Source organism: Watersipora subatra, chromosome 3 (assembly GCF_963576615.1).
Source record: "Watersipora subatra chromosome 3, tzWatSuba1.1, whole genome shotgun sequence".
Taxonomy (NCBI): Eukaryota; Metazoa; Bryozoa; class Gymnolaemata; order Cheilostomatida; family Watersiporidae; genus Watersipora; species Watersipora subatra.
In genome coordinates, this window is record NC_088710.1 from 46,020,885 (window position 1) to 46,038,023 (window position 17,139).

General features: G+C 36.7%; 1 protein-coding gene across 1 annotated transcript in view; it reads right to left on the reverse strand.

Annotated features, from left to right (window-relative positions):
- Positions 1-8,033: 8,033 nt before the first annotated feature.
- The window catches only part of LOC137391539 (uncharacterized), a 32,081-nt gene continuing 22,975 nt past the window's right edge, over positions 8,034-17,139 (reverse strand). The window contains exons 5-8 of the mRNA XM_068078043.1: positions 16,857-16,955; positions 15,268-15,324; positions 11,459-11,582; positions 8,034-8,771 (exon numbers count right to left, since the gene is read on the reverse strand). Coding sequence (XP_067934144.1) covers positions 8,477-8,771; positions 11,459-11,582; positions 15,268-15,324; positions 16,857-16,955 — 575 coding nt within the window. The 3' untranslated portion in view covers positions 8,034-8,476. The remainder of the gene's footprint in view (positions 8,772-11,458; positions 11,583-15,267; positions 15,325-16,856; positions 16,956-17,139) is intronic.

A 17,139-nucleotide genomic window follows, 5' to 3' on the forward strand; every position in this document is an offset into this window, starting at 1 on the left:
CAGTAATTTTGTGTGGTGATGCAACAGTGTGTTGCCATCTCTGTCTGGGCGGGAACCACTACCCCCTTTATCACCTGTACCTTGCTCTGTAGCAGCCGCCCATGTCGATCCATGCAGACTAGCTGTCTGCCATCCACTCAGCCACCGGTTGCTCAAATTCGAGAGAGCACTGATGGGCCATGAAGAATGGCATTCCGAGTATGGCATCCTCGCTCAGGCGGCTAACCACAAATACTTCCTCTGTCTTTACATCCCTCAGGTGGATGGCCAGACAACTTATCCCATAGAAGGAGAGCCGTGTTCCATCAGCCAATAGTCCATGGCTGTCACTCTCCTCGAGTTGGTCCTGTACGGCTCCTGGCAATTGGTCAAAGACCTGTTTACTGATCAGGTTTGTGGCGCACTCTGTGTCTAAAAGAAACTGGATGGGCCACCCCTCCACTCTTCCTGAGAAGAAATAGCTGGTGGAGTGAGGTCGGCTGAGGGCTTGCGCCTTAGTGGTGTCTTCCAAGGCATTTTTCGGGAGCCTTCCTTTCTGCGGCGGGGCGGGTTCCATCCCTCGGGCCGTCCCACGTTCGGGGTAGACCCGCAGCTCCTGTGATTGCCATCCTCGAGGCGGAGAAAGGGTCGGCCCTGCTGCCTTTAAGGCAGACTTTCGACCATCCGGTCCAGTGGGGGTTGTTCTCGCTGTTTAGAGTCCAAGGGATTTGGGGGTCACCCTCCTTTGCTTTGGGCTACCTCCCTGCCATTTGCACAAAGGGGCGTAAGCGGTATCCGGAACAGTGAGAATGTCTAGATTGGCCTCAATCAAAGACTGGTAGTAGTTTTGTGTCTCTACAGGCCTTTCCTGTGAACGAGTTTTCCTCAGCCTAGTCCTTGCTGGTTGACACCCAGGGATTTGGAAAGGGGATGTGGAAAGGGGTGTGGAAAGGGATGTGGAAAGGGATGTGGAAAGGGATGTGGAAAGGGAATATGGAGTACTTCATTGCCAGCGAGGCAATGAAGTACTCCACATCTCCCTTTCCAGTGTACTGGGAAGTCCTGAAATGTGGTGCCGGTTCCTGAGCCCTTGGCATCACTAGTACCCGTTCTAGTGCGTCGACTAGTCGGTCGGGTCCCGGGTCAGCACTTCTTGCTTTCCTATTGGCCATGTCTGGCTTTCAGTAGGTTTCTGCTCTCTTCTCAGAGCAGTGCCTCTATTGTGTCCGCAGCTGTCGGATCCTTTCCGGGTTTTTTCCTGTAAGAAGTTCTTCCGGTAGTAGGTCGCTGCCTTCTCAAGCAAGTCTTGCCGGAGCCTTTAGTAGGTTTCTGCTCCCAGAGCAGTACATCCACTGGGTCCGATACTGCAGGGCTTTCCGTAGCTCTCTCTGGGTTTTTTCCCATAGGAAGTTCTTCTAGTAGGAGCACACTGCCTCCTCAGGTAAGTCCTGTTGGAGCCTTTAGTAGGTTTCTGCTCCCGGAGCGGTGCATCTACTGGGTCCGATACCGCAGGGCTTTCCACAGCTCTCTCTGGGTTTCTTCCTGTTGTCAAGAGGTTCTTCCAGTAGGAGCAGTGTCGCCACTTTTTAGGCAGCCCAGTTCATCCAGATTCCAGTGATTCTCCCAGTGTTCATTGATCCTGATGTGAGTCCTGTGGTGGATTTCTTGGAATCGTCAGCGATCCCACCGGTGCCACCAGTGTAAAGGTTTTGTGCGACCTTCACTTTTCCTCCACTAGTACAAGACTCGGTGCATGAGTTTATACATGTATTTCTGCTTAGTTCATAAGTTGTACAAGAATGCCCAAGTAACATGCAATGAACAGGTCCAGAACAGCTCTGCTTTTCTACACAAATGTTCGAGCTTATATAGCTAATAAACTCCGCCTCCATTCTACTTGGCTGGACCCGGCACGGCTCGGCTCAGTCTTGACTCGCCACGGCTCTGGCTTTGCTTTGGCTTGACTAAACTGACTTTGTTATTCTTTTTGACTGAGCACAGCCCGGCTTAGCTCAGTCCTAGGCTCAGCTCTCAGTGGATCACATTCCACAACACTAGGTATTAACGTCAATCAAGGGCCTTAAGCATGAGTATCTTAACCAATGTAATTAATATTTGCCCATTAATACGTTGTATTCAATGTAGCTTAAAGGTCAAGTTCATTGCCACTAGATCTGGTGATCCTAAGTTCAAATCCAATGCCATGCAGGTTTTTCATGGCTAGATTTTAATGACTATAATTAGACACAGGGCTTAACAAAAAGACAAACACTGAGATATGATATATATGCTGCAATTTATCAGAAGTAGAACTAAAACCACACAGTGCTCGATATGAAATGGGGCTGTATAAAGTAATAGAAAAGCAAATAGAGAACTTGGATAGTGGTTAGCTACTGGCAGTTTCGTACTTTGTGTAGTCATCAAGCCGTAAGTTTCAACTACAACCTGATGAGTCGAGACCTACAACTTGATGACTGCAAAACATGAAACTTCCAGTAATTAACCAAAAAAGTACTCTAAGCTACGTATATATATAAATAAATATATATAAATATATATAAATAAATATATATAAATATATATATATATATGTATAAAAAATAATAATAAAATATATATATTTATATATATAATATATATTATATATTATATATATATACAGGACAGATAGCGCAGTTGGTAAGGTATCGGGGCCGTGATCATTAGGTCCTCAGTTCAAACCCTAACAACTGCACTTTTCTGGTGGTCCTTGGACAAGACCCTTGCTTGTATAACGTCTACAACCTCTATGATGAGTGCAATAACCAAAGCCATGCCGGCTTGGACGTCGCCCGGTCAAACAAGGTCCGCGCTGCCTGTAGCTGAACCAGGACAAGGCAGTGAAAAATGGGCTACTGGTTCAAAACGGATGAAATGGACTCGGACTGTTAACACGGACCTCATGCAGTGCTACTTTATGAGTGAACCTCAAAAGTGGGGCTACATGGGAAGGATGCGGCAACTGTGGATAAACATGCGCCCTGAGTTGCCACTAGCCGCTAAGCAACTTGTAGCTCAGAGGAGTAACATAATCAAGGGGCACCTCATATCGGAACTTGAGGTAGATGAAATTAGGGAACAGTTCACCCAAGTAACCTCAACCAACGAGGAGTGCATATCAACACATACTGTCACGCATACACGATCATGTGTTGACTCACGGGTTGAAGAAGACGTGCACTTGGACCTTGACCCAAGGGTGAGAGAGCTTGCGGAAAATATCATCAACAAGATGTCAGCTGCTAATGATTATGGAAGCAGGGTACCACTACGAAGAGTTAGCAAGGCCATACCTAAGAAGCTGTTAGAAGACATTAACATGGCACTGGAGTCAATCTCAACTAGATCAATCAGTGAGACTAATGCCTTAATCTACAGTACAGCAACCGTCATCTTGGAGGAGATGGATATTAAGCCAATGCCAACAAGGCTTCAAGCCATTCCATCCTGGCAGCTGAGGCTACAAAATAGGATCAAGGACTTAGTAGGCTCAGTGAAGAAAATTAGTAGGCTCAGTGAAAGATCTAACCACAGTTTGGAGCGTCCAAAAAGGGAAGCCACAATAGAAGCTCTAGAATCTGCCAAACAGCAGTTAGTAGCACTCTCGGTATGACTGAAGCGGTACACCAAAGAGCGGGATAACAAGAGAATGAACAAACTGTTCATCAATAATCCATCTAGAGTGTATTCCCAGTTCAAAGGTGAACTGCAGAGGCCAATGTCTGAGCCTCCCCGATCTAGCACTTCAAAGTTCTGGAAGGACATCTGGGAGAAAGAGACTACTCATAACACCACTGCAAATTGGGATTAGAGGCTTAAAGAGAACCATCAACACACTGTGGCTCAGCAAAGACTCACCATCAGCAAAGAGGACATCAAGTGCAGAGTGCAGCGTATGAAGAACTGGGCAGCACCTGGCCATGACATGATTCAAGCCTTCTGGTTAAAGAAATTGACATCACTTCACACTAGCATGGCTAAGCAGATGGAATGCCTAATAGAACAAGGTGACCATCTAGAATGGCTGACCAAAGGACGAACTGTACTTCTGATAAAAGATCCAAAGCAGGGGCCGATTCCCAAAAACTATCGACCAATAACGTGCTTGCCCACCACTTGGAAACTGCTCTCAGGAATAGTTGCAGACAAACTGGAAGAGCACATGAGTCACTATATGACCAGTGCTCAGAAAGGAATTGGGCGCAACACCCGATGAGCTAAACATCAGTTACTGGTGGATCGGACGGTCTGTCAAGACAGCAGGAGAAGGCAAACCAATCTTGCCATGGCTTGGATTGACTACAAAAAGGCCTATGACTCAATTCCCCATAGTTGGATATTTGAGTGCCTCAGTATGTACAATGTTCACCCTGCTCTTCTGGCATTCATCAAGATATCAATGACCAAATGGAAGACGGAACTGGAGGCTAATGGCAAAAAGCTGGCGAGTGTACAAATTAAGCGAGGCATCTATCAAGGTGACTCCTTATCACCGCTGCTCTTCTGCATATGCCTAAACCCTCTAAGCAATATGCTGGAGGAGACTCAATATGGGTACCAGTTTAAGAGCGGCACCAAGATAAACCACCTCTTCTACATAGATGACATCAAGCTGTACGCTAACAAAGAAAGGGACATTGATTCGCTAATACACCTCACTCAGGTATACAGCAAGGACATCGGAATGACCTTCGGTATTGAGAAATGTGGAAGGCTAATTCTTAAGAAAGGCTATTCTATGCTCACAGATGGCCTAAGAATGCCAAATGGTACCATCAAAGATATAGAAGAAGGGTACAAGTACTTGGGGATTATGCAAAGCAACATCAACCACGAAGCCGAGGTACGTCACAAAGCCATTATCGAATGCCAAGAAACAAATCATGGCAATAAATACCTATGCACTGCCAGTAATAAGATATCCAACAGGCATAATAAAGTGGACTGAGGAAGCCATCAAAGAAACAGATATAGCAACTCGTGAATTGCTGACCATGCATGTAGCACTCCACCCAAAATCTGATACTACTAAATTGTATCTTGATAGGAAAGATGGCGGTAGGGGACTCAAAAGTGTACAGCAGACAGTGAAAGAGGAGGAGCAAAGCATCAAAGCATATGCAGCCTCCATGGCCATCTCAGATAAGTTGCTAGCTGAATTTCAATCGGCTGCTCTTACAACGGACCTATGTCCTGATGATGAGGAAATTGACTGGGACACGAAACCTCTTCATGGTGCTTACCACCAACAAATATCTAAGGTTGGCGATCTTCACCAGACATATATGTGGCTGAACAAAGGAAACCTAACAGCCAATACAGAGTCGCTAATCATGGCAGCCCAGGAGCAAGTGCTCCCAACAAGGCAACTCCAAATGAAAATCTATCACATTAGAGACGATCCTAAATGCGGAGTGTTCAAAGATGCACCTGAGACCATCCAACACATCATCAGTGGATGCAGACAGCTAGCAGGGAACGCATACACTGAGCGGCATAATCATGTCGTAGGTATTGTGTATAGAAGTCTATGTGACGAGTATGGCCTTAATAAACCACAACACTGGTGGGAAGCTCTTGGTAAGGTGAATGAAAATGACCGTGCTAAGATCCTCTGGGACTTCTACATCCAAACTGACAAGCATGTCCTAGCAAACCAACCAGATATAGTGGTGGTAGACAAGGAGAACAAGAGGGCTACTATAATAGATATAGCAGTACCCAATGACTACAATATAGCCAGCAAAGAAAAAGAAAAGGTAGAGAAATATCTCCCTCTTGGAGAAAAGATTGAAAAATGCTTGAATGTAAGAACAACTGTAATTCCAGTAGTCATTGGGGCACTGGGCGCAATAACACCGGCGCATACAATGTGGCTTGCCCAAATACCAACAACAATCAACTCAGGTGAGTTGCAGAAAAATGCGCTATTGGGAACAGCTAAGATCTTGAGGCGAGTGCTCAAACTCCCAGGTCTCTGGTAGGAGACCCGAGTTAGAGCAGAATTTACCACCCATACGGGGTATCCGGGGTGAGGAAACAATGTTTTTATATATATATATATATATATATATGCTACATAAATATATACATGATTATACATATAAATATATAAACGTGTTCAATATAAAAGTGAAAAATACTTTTACTCCATGGAATTCATTTGATTAAGTTAGTCTGACTAGTGATCAGTGTTAAAGACAGACAAACAATTCAGAGAAAAAGGTCAATATATAACATGAAGTTTTTAAATCATGCATTAAAACATTTGACAGCTGATTATCGATTATAGAATAACATCTATGCATGCTCATCAACATTATCCTCTAGTCAATCGAGCAAATTTTCATCTTTGCACAAACCTACAGACCCTCCATGATTGCCCTGTCTTATACTGATTATTTAGTAAAAATATCAAAGTATACTCAGTGATTGAAGTATAAGCTCTCATCGCATCAATAACAGATAAATGTGAAGTTGTCTCCCCTTTTCTGCTAGGCGCAAGAGACAATTTCCCTCTATTAATACTAAAAGTCTATTATGTAGCAAAGGAAATGTATTTTATTTGCTGAACAGATGAGCCTCATATAAATGTTTATAATTTGATGATACAGCACTTAATGTCATGAGTAATCTACAATACACAAGTTTATTAAAATTGATGTATTAAAAAATACATTCTTTTTTATTTTAACTTCCATATAGCAATGGGTGACACTTTCATTTGAAATTTTGTAAGTTAAATATCCTTTCTGTCTTACCTCAAACATGGCTGTTCAGCTGCGCTGCAAATGTAGCTCCAGGCACTTCTTAGGACACTTAAAGAGTGATGCATGACTTTAAGGTATCGGTGAACACACTCATTGAACATATTGAAAAGCTCTCAGACCTATCGTCATGTTAAATATTAGCAGAGCAAACAGCAGTTTCATTTCTATGAGTCATTAGATCAATCGTCAATGCTTCAGCTTTCTGAAAGATTTAAACAAGAACTTAGCTTAAATCAACATATTAATAGGAGTTACGACATCACTTCTTTTATTAAAGCATTGCTTACCTATCATTGGTTGGCGTATAACCAAGGGTTTTATTGCTTCAACTAATCCCTTCAATATTAATGAATAAAAATAAAGAAATAGTTTTTAACTTCAAATCGGCAGCTCTCGTCCCTATCCTTCTCTATACAATGGACCCTCACCATACAATTTTAATTCCTTCCAGTGTTGGTACTGTAAGGTGAACATTTTGTACAGAGGAGTATAGAAACGCAATGTAAATATCTAATGTAAACACCTCTTAGTAAAAATCATCAAAATTTTATATACATGCTGTACATATTAACAATTGGTAACAAATAATATGTTAACCTTAGTAACTATAATTATCTTCAGTAACTTTAATATATTTACTAGTTATGATCTGCAATAAAATGTAACGTTACAATGTAATATGTGCAGCACGTACCGTAGGGAGCTTTTACTTTCGAGGCAGACATATATTAGCTTACTAAACACATACTTAAAGCTAAGTTTTAGTATGTATTTCTAACTATTTTACTGAACTTCAACTTTTTCAATGCTAAACAAACAGACCCTACTTACTGAAGCCAATGCTAACACAAACAACTCTGGATATTACTGGATGGTGAAAATCTGGCTGTCTCTTTTATATGGTCTTTTTATATGCTATTCACACGGTCCTGTACCATTGAAATAATAGTGTTAGCCTATAAGCATGACATGTTGGAAATATGGGGAAGGCCCTAATTTAAATGCACAGTGTTTGTATAAAGTAGGGGAAGTTTCTCCTCCCTTAAGGAAAGGCTATTATCATATTCTTTGATCAGTTCAAACATCATATTCTAAACATAATAAGTTCAATACTTATTCATTGTGTCACATGACTCCAGGTCTTGAAAGCAGATAGAGTGGCGCGCATTCCATAAGTTTTTATTCCGCTACGTAAATCATCAATTAGAGTTCCACCTATCATATTTTTTACTAACACCAAATACTAAAAACGCAAAATAAGCGAAAAAATAGTCAAATATATAGCTGTCATGTTACATTCATATATAGACAATGTGGGAAATCAGGTTTGATTGTTTTTGAAAATAGAGAGAGGTAAAATACAATACAGCTCTATTCAAGTAGATTTGTACGATCTAATGCAAAAATCGTGGTAGCCATATCAGGCTGTCCATGAATAATATGAAAAATAATACAAGAGATAAAAAAGTAAATAAATGGGAAGAATATAAAAAATAAGAAATGTTTACCTGTCATAAAGCGCTGTTTTAACAGGAATAGCTTGTCACTTTCTCTGTGTTATTGACAAACTAGCAAAGTTAGTACTTGGTAAATATGATTGATAAGCATTTGGCTAACAAAATGGCTCACAAAGTTTAATGTGGAAGTCTTTCTACATATTTTATGTTTCGCTTTTTAAAAGAAGATCATAAAGTTGTAGGTGCACAGGCATGCTGGTTGTTATGGAAACGATGATTATAATAATTTGTGTTTCCCATTGGAGTATACTCGGGTTCGATTCGGTGAATTGGAGTTCGTTGAGGGATCAATGGTGTGCTGATGCATGATGACAGCGTATCTGGCTGGGAGGATGAGTGGCAGCTGCTTATTATAATTTCACCTCCATAAGGATCAATAGTGGTAGTATGGCTTGGTATAATAATTTGAGGCTGCCTAGGTAGTCTACTTGATGGGTGTCGTATTTGGGGTCTCATTTCACACCTGAAAATAATAGTTTGAACTAACATTAGATATGCCATTAGCAATTATTCATTTACCTTAGCACTATTAGAATATTTTTAAATCTAAACTTCACATTGTCAATTTAACAATGTTTTGTGAAAGTTAAAATATATTTCTTCAAAAAAATGATAAATGATATAGGATATCAGGATATATAATGTATATATAATGTAGTAGCTCCAAAGGTTCTCATTTCATAATGGAGAAGAACTTTACATGCCTTTTTAGGTAACTTTTAGAATTCAAAGACAATTAAACTCTAATAAGATTGTTCATTCTACGATCTGTAGTTATAATCTGTATTAATAAATTCTTTACTTATATAGTCTGTCTGTTATTATAATAGTCTATATCCTATGTTATTATAATAGTTTATATCCTCCGTTATTATAATAGTCTATATCCTCTGTTATTATAATAGTCTATATCCTCTGTTATTATAGTAGTCTATAGTCTCTGTTATTATAATAGTCTATATCCTCTGTTACTATAATAGTCTATATAATCTGTTATTATAATAGTGTATTTCCTCTGTTATTATAATAGTCTAAATCATCTGTTATTATAATAGTCTATATCCTTTGTCATTATGATAGTCTATATCATCGATTATTATAATAGTCTATATCCTCTGTTATTATAGTAGTCTATATCCTCTGTTATTACAATAGTCTATATCCTCAGTTATTATAATAGTCTATATCCTCTGTTATTATAGTAGTCTATATTCTCTGTTATTATAATAGTCTATATCCTCTGTTATTACAATAGTGTATATCATATGTTATTATAATAGTGTATTTCCTCTGTTATTATAATAGTCTATATCCTCTGTTATTAAATAGTCTATATCCTCTGTTATTATAGTAGTCTATATCCTCTGTTATTACAATAGTCTATATCCTCAGTTATTATAATAGTCTATATCATCTGTTATTATAATAGTTTATATCCTCTGTTATTATAGTAGTCTATATTCTCTGTTATTATAATAGTCTATATCCTCTGTTATTATAATAGTGTATATCATATGTTATTATAATAGTGTATTTCCTCTGTTATTATAATAGTTTATATCCTCTGTTATTATAATAGTCTATATCCTCTGTTATTATAGTAGTCTATAGTCTCTGTTATTATAGTAGTCTATATCCTCTGTTAATATAATAGTGTATATCATATGTTATTATAGTAGTCTATATCCTCTGTTATTATAATAGTTTATATCCTCGGTTATTATAGTATTTTATATCCTCTGTTATTATAGGAGCCTATATCTTCTGTTATTATAATAGTCTATATCCTCTGTTAAGATAATAGTGTATATCATATGTTATTATAATAGTCTACATCTTCTGCTCTTATAATAGTCTATATCCTCTGTTATTATAGTAGTCTATATCCTCTGTTATTATAGTAGTCTATATCCTCTGTTATTATAATAGTTTATATTCTCGGTTATTATAGTATTTTATATCCTCTGTTATTATAGGAGCCTATATCTTCTGTTATTATAATAGTCTATATCCTCTGTTAAGATAATAGTGTATATCATATGTTATTATAATAGTCTACATCTTCTGCTCTTATAATAGTCTATATCCTCTGGTATTATAGTAGTCTATATCCTCTGTTATTATAATAGTCTATATCATCTGTTATTATAATAGTCTATATCCTCTGTTATTATAATAGTCTATATCATCTGTTATTATAATAGTCTATATCCTCTGTTATTATAATAGTCTATATCCTCTGTTATTATAATAGTCTATATCATCTGTTATTATAATAGTCCATATCCTCTGTTATTATAATAGTCTATATCTTCTGTTATTATAATAGTCTATATCCTCTGTTATTATAATAGTCTATATCCTCTGTTATTATAATAGTCTATATCCTCTGTTATTATAATAATCTATATCCTCTGTTATTATAATAGTCTATCTCCTCTATTATTATAATAGTCTATATCCTCTGTTATTATAATAGTCTATATCATCTGTTATTATAATAGTCTATATCCTCTGTTATTATAATAGTCTATATCCTCTGTTATTATAATAGTCTATATCATCTGTTATTATAATAGTCCATATCCTCTGTTATTATAATAGTCTATATCTTCTGTTATTATAATAGTCTATATCCTCTGTTATTATAATAGTCTATATCCTCTGTTATTATAATAGTCTATATCCTCTGTTATTATAATAATCTATATCCTCTGTTATTATAATAGTGTATATCCTCTGTTATTATAATAGTCTATATCTTCTGTTAATATAATAGTCTATATCTTCTGTTATTATAATAGTCTATCTCCTCTATTATTATAATAGTGTATATTCTCTGTTATTATTATAGTGTATATCATCAGTCACTGTAAACATCTATAACCACTGTTATTGTGAATGTTCATATCATACACATTCAAAAGGAATGGTTAGATTCTTCTCTCTTCAATATAATAAATAAATAATGCTAGCAGGTTTAAAAAGACATCTATAATTGCAAATGGAAAAAAGATTAATCTATTTCTGTGCAATTTTATAGAATGTCTTCATCCTTTCAATTCTTCATTCATTATTTTAATTATATTTTTAGATTATGCATTTTGCTAATGATTTAAAATTGTCTCTATCTCTTATCTTAAAGTATACCTGGTTTGTCGAGCCATATTTCTAACTCGCAGTAGTGCGATGACCACACCTGCTATCCCCACCAACAAGATGCCAAAGGTTGTGTAGAACGTGATACATTGTTCCATTGTGCTCCATCCTAAATCTAAAACATGGGCTACCACCTGTCATCCATAGTAGCGGAACAAAATAGCCTCATTTCCAATTCATAATGGTTTTACTTCATCAACTAGCGCTGTAAAAAGTGACTTCAACACTTCATAGAATTTTGTTCATATAGAATATTTAATAATAGAATTATTCTTTTTGCGTTTAGCTAGCAAAACTTTTACGAATTGCATTTGCGCTAAATAGGTACTTCGCGCAAAAACATTACTCTGCCAGAAATTGTTTGAATGCTAATATTGACTAGTTTAGTAGTGCAGAAGAAAAGTTGATGTCAGAAGACATCGTGAAAGGTTATGGACAACTGTAAAAAGCTAGTTTCATCGAAAGCATAAATCACAACACAGTTATCCAAGCAAACAAAGCAAATATTTTTGTTTTAAAAACGTTAATTTTTGTTTGTGCTTGTAATATACATGTAAGTATGGTTCGTTTATGTCACTCGTTTATGTCAAATGCTACCTATGTTTGTAGCATTTGATTGATTATCATTCTGTAACTTACAAATATGCAGCTTTACAGCATATTATATAATAGCATCCTTGCCGTTATCTCAACACGGCTTACAATGGATCACACTCATAACTCTTCTTCTATTGCACATAAAAAGCTCTTTTTGGCTGCAAACTGTTGTTTATAAAGTTTGAGTATTCAGTTTATTGACAAAAACTTTATTAGCTGCAATCATCTTGATGGTTGAGAACAAAGAGAAAGCTTTATATGAAAAAACTATGGGTACCAATAAACAACAAGCTTTCAAAGAGCACAATGAGAAAGCACTATTATTAGTGATAGGGTCGTAGAGTCAGTAGGCTTTAGACCTAAGGCTATACCCCACAAATACCATTGATTCTGCTTATTCATCAAGCTTACGTCTCAGCTGATCAGGTATGTGGGCTCTACATGTAGGTCAGACATCCAAAAATTTTCATGTGCCCAAGCCCCAAGGACAGGTTTTTTGTTGTTCCACTCTTCATAAGGAGTTGTATTCCATTCAAGTGCTCATATGGGGAGGCGATTCCGAATGTATACCGCGGCAGATATTGCCTCGGCCCAAAATGTGAAAATAGCGAGAGGTGACTTGAAGATGTATACCTTAGGCTAGCAGGTAACTCTCAAAGTCATTAGTTGTATATTATCCTCCACAATCACTTTAAGTGTACCTATAGTCTGTCCAGTTTGATATGCCACTAATGATTCATAAGTTCTAAAGGCCTGGAACATTCTAGATTTTGTCACGTAAAAATATACATGCACATGCCTACTAAAATCATCAATAAATTAAACAAAATACTTGCTACCACACATCCGTATTTACTAATTGAAGAATCCTACTTGATTTAATGACATGGTCAGTTTGAAATGGCCGGCGAGACATATTACCTTTCACGCAAGCTTAACAGACACCTATTTCGCCGGTAACATTACAACCATTTTCATGCCAATGATTCCTGTTTTTGAAGCTATCTATGTTTACATGAGCGAGACGTTGATGCCACAGGAGGGAGGAAGACACGGCAGCATGAGCAGTATAAATTGCAGACTCAACATCGAAATAGTATAGCCCGTTTACTGATGATCCGAATGCTATTACCATCTTTCTTTGATAGTAAGCCAGCATCGCAAATGTCCAAACTGTACTATATGTCCTCTTTATGCAGCTATTTTTACAGAAAATAGATTTCCGTGTAGACGAGGTATGTGTAGTACATTGTAAAGTGTAGCACGTCTAGTTTTATTTTTATGAATTTTTATTTGCAGCTGTACAATACCTTTTCCGACTACTTGAGCTTGAGACCCATCGGCAACAACAACAACATACTCTGGTGAATCTAGCTTAAAATAATGACAAAAAAACAGCTTTATTTTTAGCCATGTAACTGGTAGCGCCGCTGTCGATCAGCCATCTTTGAGAATCAACATCGGCATCCAACACAGTAAATGCTGATTCATCATTTTTGCTATTATCATCGTGCGTAGATATTTTGGTCTGATGTGGACTTGAGTTACTGTTGTAATATCTATGACCTCGGATTTCAATTGATGAACCATTGTTCATAACCATTCTAAATTACCGTTTCTTGAGAAATAATTTATTCGCCAGTGTATCACGTTTAAAGTGAGCTCTCCGCTTGTTCCATGCAACTCCTGGGTCTTCACATTCACTGATGAGATAAACAAGATTATCACTGACAGAAAGCATCATGTGGGGAAAAAGCTTTGCTTGACTTCTTTTTGTACTCAGCTTTAGCGGCAGCGTTATCATCATCCTCCAGAGTATTGGTGCCATCCACGTATCCAAATGAGTCCTTAGCTATGTGTAGGTGTTTGAGTTTGAACTTCCATGTGGCGTATTTATCACTGCTTAGCTTATCTATAGTCCAGCTTTCCTCATCTACAGTTCTTTGATATAGTATTTAATGGGTTAACTTGGCCCATAATCTGTTGTTTATAAGTTTGAATATTCAGTTTATTGACATAAACTATATTAGCTGCATTCATCTTGACAGGAACAAAAGAGAAAGCTTTATATGAAAAAACTATGGGTACCGATAAGCAACAAGCTTTCAGAAAGCACAACGAGAAAGCACTATTAAAACCATGAAACTGCTATTATTGCAATACAAACTGTAGCAAACATATTAATAAGTGCAAAGAGCTTTCATTTAACATTGTTATATACGAATAAAAAATAAAAATATGCCTTCAAGTTTAGGAAGAAATAAAAATTGAAAGCTTTAACAAACTGCAAAGCAAGACACAGGCTATATCATCACAGATTAATTGCAAGCAATATAGATATCAGCTGGTAAAGATATCTCTGGGCTTCCCAATGCGTATTTTATTTAGAGATCTTTGACAAGTTAGAGGTAAGCTAGCAGGTTTACTGCATCCAAAAGGTTTAATATCGCTCTACCGGAAAAAGAGGGCAAAATATAGACGACATTCGCTTCACCCAAAAAGGGCTATATTTATCTTTCCAAAATTCTGATGAGCCGGTGGAAAAATATAACAACAGTCTCTATTTGAACGCCGCCTCCAATTGACCGCCACTGGAGAGGAAGGATTGAAAAATAGAGTGCCATGGCGTTCAATTAGAGGTTTTATCGTATATATATATATATATATATTATAGTATATATATGATAGTATATATATGTATATACTATAGTATAAATATATATATATATATATATGCTAGCAGAATACACGCCGTCGCACAATTATTAAAAATCTGCTTTTAAACAGTAATAGCAATGCCACACTTAGAAACTCAACTTATAAACAATGCCACTTGCCATTAGTTTGGCACATTGCCAATGAATAATTTAAGTAAGCTAGTTATCTATAACTCTTACTAATACACAGTATGACGTTGCGCCATAACTAACGGTGAGCGCTAGCGCATTTTCACCCACATAACGACATATATCACCTGATGAATTCATTAATCTCGTGGAGTTAAATTGGTAAGGCATATGCCTGGCAAATGGTAGGCTCCGAAATTAAATCTTCTGCGATACGGATTCCTCATTACAAGATCTTAATAGCTATGACTGGACATACCGAGCTACACACACGCGCGCGCGCACACACACGCACACACAGAAAAGCTTGAGCATATATATCTAAATATATTGAAAATATATAATTTATGTACTTACATTTAAAAGGTGAAGATGTAGTGTATGTAGTCTGCAATAAAGCCAAAGTTGGAGCCGCGGTAATGGAAACAACAGTTAATGTAGGCCATTGTGTTACCTGAGTTGTGAAAATGGCATTGTCGCCTATGCATATACATGTATGTAGGCAAAAGATTTATATATAAATATGTTCATAATATATAACACTATTTATATAAACAGAAAGCTCTAAAGTAGTATAGTAATCTAATACATATTTATTGACTAAAATGTTTGCTCCATTTTGCATCCTCAATATATTCACCTAATGGTTGATGAACAGGAACTACTAATTAATACATCAATAATATAGATATCATTTATTGGTTTGTCAATAGCAATTTTATTTAACGCAGTGAATACTTCCATTTCATGGCGGCGACTTCAGGTAAAAAATTAATTTGTATAAATAATATTTGGAGCTACGTGTATGCTTCTCAGAACTTATATTACTCTGACAAAAATTGGTGACTTCGATTTAAACATTTCTGAATGACAGATGATGCCTCTTCATAGAGTATGTATTTAAAGAGAAATTATTATATGATATTATCAAGGTTAGATTACAAATAAGAAAGTTTCTACATAGAAAATTAGTGATTATAATTACCTAGTCTTCTGTATCACTGCTACTTGTACTTGCTATATTCCTATTGGTTATCTCTAAATTATGTTAGCTTACATCTACCTAAGAGTTTATGTTAATAATACTAAAGGTTGAGGTAAGCTCACAATTAACTCTGCTAATTGTCTCCCCTGTCATGTCTAGGTGTAACACTATAATATTTCACTTAAACATTAATAATAGATGTTTTCTCAATTGGCTTCATATATTACCTCAGTGTGAAGGCCAACAACAAGCTATATAAATTTATTACTGGCTGTTAGCTACACTATTGTTATTGTTTTTATAATAGTACTAGGTGAATGCCCAGCATTGCATGATATAAAAGTTTTTGCGCAGATAATCTATTTATAATTAACCTTTTCCATTCAAACTTTTGAATGTAGATATTTGTTTATTTCTGTGTGTGGTCAATGCATAATTCAAATATTTGAAAACTTGAAGCAAAGCTAAGACAGATTGCTGAAAAACATTGCTACAAATTTGTTTAAGATTTAATGCTGCTCATAAACAGTAGCAGATAGTTTAGTTGCCATTGGCTAAGTCTATCCAATGAATTTGAGGAAATTAAGCTAGTCTTAGTCTTTACTATAGTAAGAGCCATGTTCGTCCTTCCGGGTGTTGAGAAGAAAGATTGCAACCCACAAAAATCGAACCGGTGTATTTGGGGGATGCATGGAAGTGAAGCCAAGCGCTAGTGCTAAGCAACGCGGCCAGCTTTCCACAGCTTATAATAATTGTACTTATAGTCATTACGAGTCATGATCTCTTACACAATCATGATCAAGCCTCTAGTTTGATTTCATAGAAACAACTATTTCGTAGTATGTCCTATAACTTTACCACTATAACTGGACATATGGACGACAGACCAACAAACACTGAGATTTGATATAAGGTATAAAAATATATTAATATACTGGAAATATATAACTGATATACGTACATTTGAGAGTTGTGGAGTTAGGATAATTAGATGAAGCCAAATATGTTGTCACCGTAGTAGGCCATTGTAGTATCTGGGTTGTGAAATTAGCGCTGTCACCTACATGTAAACAGAAAGTTCTACAACACTAGCTATCTAATACATTTTGTTGACTAAAATTTTTGCTCCACTTTGCATCTCAATATAGCCAAACAAAGGCTATGGAGCAGGAACTACTACTTATTAAATCAATATTATTGATACTATTTATCAGTTTGTCAATAACTAGTTCATTTAACACAGT